This window comes from Poeciliopsis prolifica, unplaced genomic scaffold, assembly GCF_027474105.1.
Source record: "Poeciliopsis prolifica strain line A6 unplaced genomic scaffold, Auburn_PproV2 SCAFFOLD103, whole genome shotgun sequence".
Classification (NCBI taxonomy): domain Eukaryota; kingdom Metazoa; phylum Chordata; class Actinopteri; order Cyprinodontiformes; family Poeciliidae; genus Poeciliopsis; species Poeciliopsis prolifica.
The window spans coordinates 532,501-537,528 of NW_026562478.1; the positions used below are offsets into that span (position 1 = coordinate 532,501).

Below are 5,028 nucleotides of genomic sequence, written 5' to 3' on the forward strand. Positions count from 1 at the left end.
CTTAAATTTAACATGGATATTACTGGATTAAAGGAGGAGATGGAAAGATGTAAACAGAAAGTACAACAAGAGAAAGACGCCTCATTGCAATCAGCGACTGAGAAGCAGCAGCTCATCAACAGCCTGCGACAGGAAAACGCCGTCCTGGAGGAAAACACACGGCGAGAAATCCAGGTCCTCCAGGACAAGGACAGAAATGCACAGGATGAACTGGAGACGCTCAGAGTTTTGTTCAAGGAGCTGCAGTGTTCTTACATTCATGATGTTAATATGTTGAAGACACAGGCAGAGCAGTTCCAGGAAGAAATAAGCAGAATGAAGCAAGAATTGGAGACAACCAGAGATAAACTGCAGCCAGACACTGAGGAAGATCAGCATGAAGATCAGGAAACTACAGTTTCACAACGGAGGAGGAAAAGAACCGGGTCGACCCGGTTATGGATTCTAGTCATCATATTTCCTCGGAGGAGGATTTAGCAAGAGAACCAATACCAGGATGTTCAAATGAACTGGAATCCATACAAGACAACATCGATGAGGAAACCATCCAGCAGGATTTAGAGACTCCAGATATGAACAGCAAACAAGAAGGAAAGAAGAAAAACCAAAGACTCCAATTTGGAAAAAAATTCGAAACATCTTTAGATTGAAGAAGACAAAAAAAACAACACAGGAGTGAATTCAATAAAAAACGAGGCCTGTGGCGATTCGGCCTGTTATGATAACAGATTTTACTGAACGATTTAATCGTCTCAAAAAATTATCGCGATAAACTATAATATTGTTTGAAGATCTTTTCACACTGATTTAATGGATATTATCTAATAATACATGCGACTTCCTGCCACAGATAGATACACTTTACTTTCAAAACAACACAGAGAGGAATCCTGAACAGATGACACGGTGCAACCCGAAGTCCAGCAAACATCGGAGATGATATGTGGAAACATGAATGTTTAACCAACATTTCATGCAAAGAAAATATAAATAACTCGGGGAGGAGTTGGAGCGAAATTTCTACCAGAAAACCTGGTAACTTTTCAGCTGTTCTTCGTTAAGGTGACATAAAATGGTTATAATGATTTTCATTCAGTCAGACTGACACTCGCTACATGCATTGCTGGTAGATTGTAGTAAGGAATTGATTAAGGTTTCAAAATTAGTGAACTGGATTTATTATTTGTGTCCATTGTTGGACACAACACGGTTCGATCGAACCGTTATAGCCAGGATTTCTGTCGGCTGATGTGTCTCTCAGGTTTTGATAATGGCCGACAATCGGCGACATCAGATGGTGCAGCGCGCGCTGGGCGTTACGCTAAGGAAGTAAGGAAGGGAGGGTCAGTGGAGAGCAGCGGAGTTTCATTCAGTGTCATCAACAGTAAGAGAAAAAGGCAGGAAGAAACGTCTTTGCACCACATTGTTCTCATTTTCTCATGTTAAAAAACAACATTCTTCTTCTCTCATTTCCTCCCTTTCTTACATAATTTATAGGTTACTTAATATTCATACAGTTTCACACATACATGCACATTTTCACGTCCCCTCCATGGCTGCCACCTTATCATGGTGGGGGGTTTGAGTGTCCCAGTGATCCTAGGAGTTCTGCTGTCGGGGCTTCATGCCTCTGGTTGGGCCACCCGATGCAGACGGGTCCAAGGTGAGGAACCAGACCAAGTGCAGCCCAAAGATTATGATGAATACGACCTTTGGAAACAGGGTCGTATTCGCCCGAACATGGGGTCCCACTCTGGAGAGGCCTGGGGGCCCATAGAGCCCAACCGGGTTTTAACCCATGGAGCCCAACCGGGCCTTAACCCATGGAGCCCAACCGGGCCTTAACCCATGGATCCAGGCCGGGTCGTGTTTTAACCCATGGAGCCCAACCGGGTTTTAACCCATGGAGCCCAACCGGGTCGGGTTTTAACCCATGGATCCAGGCCGGGTCGGGTTTTAACCCATGGAGCCCAACCGGGTTTTAACCCAGGGATCCAGGCCGGGTTTTAACCCAGATCCAGGTCGGGCTCAGCCCAATGAGAGCCAATCTGTTCACCACCTGTGGGGTGAATTGAGAGGTTCCGGCTAGAAATAGTCAGACTGACTTCAGTGGACGGTTCTGGTTCTGGAGCCAGTCTCCTTGAAAGGGGTTGGATGTTCTCCACTCTGGGGTTGCCCCCTGTGAGAGGCGCTGGGCAGGAGGGGGCATATTTGTTGCCTCCCATCTTGTTCACTCCAACGCACCAAGAGGATAGCCTCTCCCTCTACATATGGGTTTGGGTCGGTTCTGGCTGCTAGTCCAGATTAGCCACTGTCCTTGGAGAATCTCTGAAGAAGAAACTGAGCACAACTTCCTTCTTCACTAAACATAAATAAAAATGGAGGCCTCAGATTTTAGCAGTTGTAGAATTTCTTTTTGCCTTTGGAGATTTAGAAATCAGTCGTTATAGATTATAGATTTAGTTTTTTACTTTTTCCATGATGTTTACATCTATTTATTATAAATGTTGCTCCCCACTGATTTTTCCTTTACGCAAAATAAAATAAAATGTTTGACTGAACCAGTAAAATTAACTTTCCAAAGAACAGATATTGAAAAAAGTTCACATCAGGTTATTATATATGCTACATGTGTCAAACTGAAGGCCCGAGGGCCAAATCTGGCCTGTCCAGCTTTTCACAAATAACTGCAAAATTCACACAAAAATCAACAGATCCCCACATTTTTTTCTAATTTTATCAACATTTTGATGAGAGAAAAAGGCAGGAAGAAACAATAAAGCCGCTAATTGAAATGAGGTCCATAGTTTTAATTTATCATGCGATTAATTGATTTATCCCGACAGGCGTGGGATCTACCTCTGAAGCCGCTGGATTTTAACCTGAATCTCTTTGAGTTTGGAATTATTTAGATTATATATCTCGATACAAACCCGCAGTTTCACTGCACACAACACAAAATCTTACCAAATATTTCTGGTCTAGTTTCTCATGAGATATTTTAGTTCACTTGAAAGTTGACAAAACTAACTTGCAAGTAACTTTTTAGCAAGTTATACGAGCTTGTTTCCTTAATGAAATAAATAAGAAATACTAGTTTCACTGGCAGATTATTTCACTTATGACATTTTTCCGTGTTATGAGCGAAACAATCTCCCAGAGAAATTACAACATTTTATATCAATATTCCAGAATGGCCGGCCTAAACAGAGCTCTTATATTTTTCTGAGAAATTACTCCCTCCTACTGAGCATGCATGTGGTAACAGTGGAGAGGAAAAACTCCCCATTAACAGGAAGAAACCACCAGCAGAACCACAACCTGGCTCAGCGTAGGCGGCCATCTTCCACCACTGACAGGCAGTTTGAGAAAACAGAGCAGATGCACAAAGGACACAAAGACTGATGTAAAAACACTTTCCATCCATCCATCCATCCATCCATCCATCCATCCATCCATCCATCCATCCATCCATCCATCCATCCATCCATCCATCCATCCATCCATCCATCCATCCATCCATCCATCCATCCATCCATCCATCCATCCATCCATCCATCCATCCATCCATCCATCCATCCATCCATCCATCCATCCATTTACTGCAAGAAAATAGAGTATAGATCACCCAATAATGAGAAACAATTAAGTCTTGATGTATTTTTCTTATCAGAGAATTTATAATTTGAATAATTAGTCTTACGAAACTGAGCTTTGGGTCTCGGGACGATTTCCAGGATGTTGTCAGACTTATCTGGGAAACAAAGAGTTCAGGTTTAAATGTCCCTCAGTGAAATTCAGACATGGAGACACAGAGAATCCATGAACTGGAGTAAAATTATTCAAATAAAAGTAAAAAGTATCCATCCATTACTCAAGTAAAAGTTACTCAAGTAAAAATACAAATTTTTTCCTTTAATTTGTTAAGTTTACTCAAATATTGAGTAACTGATGAAATTATCAATCATATAATATTTAAAAAATATTGAAAGTTAAGCAGAAACTTTGGTATTTTAAGGACCAAAATGACAATAAATAAATTTTCCAAATCAGTTTATTTCCACAAAAGAAAGTTTAACTAAACCTGCCGGTGTGCGTCTGAGTCTGGTGAAATTTTGGTTAAAACTTTTTTGTTTTTCAGTCAGTGGGAAGAAAATCCAGAAATTTTCCTCAAGTAAGAACAGAAATACTTCAAAATAAAATTTTACTTAAAGTAAAGTGGACTAAAAATATTCCTGAAAGTACCTTTTTCCCCTTTAGTTACTAAAATAAATGCAACTAGTTATTACCAATTAAACATAATAATATGTAATAATATTTGATTTGATTTAACTCACCAACTGGATCCCCATTTTTAGCTGTACTCTGCAACACAGTCACACAATGTTTCTCTTAATTTATTCCTTTGACTGCTAAGTTTGAAGTCAAAACATTATAATTAAAGTAATGCGATTTTCCTTGTTTTATGACATCTCTTGCTCTCGCTGTGAGAGCAAAATATTAAAATACAAATTTGTTCCTTTAATTTTTGTTTCTTTCACTTTTTTCTTTCCAAATGTTGGCACTTTTAGCAGATTTTAACGCAGAGTGAAACCCACCAGAGACGTTTCGGCCATCAAAAGAAAGAGCAGGCAGAAAACATTTGGAGTCATTGTGAAGTTTCTTTGTGAGTCAATACCTGAGCAAATAAAAGTAAAACAGTTAAATTATGTGTTTCTTTGCCATATACCCCAATGTGCAAATATGCAACTTTACCTGATGAGAGATGAAGTCAGAGAGAAATTTACCTGAAGAAGAGGCTGTTTGACGCTCTGTGAAAATGATGCTCTGCTCTTTATAACCAGTTTAACCACTAGAAGTGACCACAGCTTATTTCCTTGCAAGAGGAAAAAACACCCACTCATAATTTCACTGACAGGAAATGTCACTTGGTTAAAAGTTGATTCTCACAATATAGGTAAAATCAGAAGTTATGGAAACTTTCAGATTTGCAGAATTGGTGCTGGATATGCTGGTGCAATGCTGCTG

At 40.0% G+C, this 5,028-nt stretch overlaps 1 protein-coding gene across 2 annotated transcripts in view; it reads right to left on the reverse strand.

The window, feature by feature from the left end:
• LOC129354105 (hatching enzyme 1.2-like) overlaps positions 1-5,028 on the reverse strand; it is a 10,106-nt gene extending 5,078 nt beyond the window's left edge. Inside the window, exons 1-4 of one of the 2 annotated variants that reach the window (XM_055023597.1) lie at positions 4,756-5,028; positions 4,599-4,678; positions 4,338-4,365; positions 3,704-3,754 (exon numbers count right to left, since the gene is read on the reverse strand). In XM_055023597.1, the coding sequence (XP_054879572.1) occupies positions 3,704-3,754; positions 4,338-4,365; positions 4,599-4,652 (133 nt within the window). In that variant the 5' untranslated portion in view covers positions 4,653-4,678; positions 4,756-5,028. The remainder of the gene's footprint in view (positions 1-3,703; positions 3,755-4,337; positions 4,366-4,598; positions 4,679-4,755) is intronic. The other variant, XM_055023598.1, reaches the window with a different exon arrangement.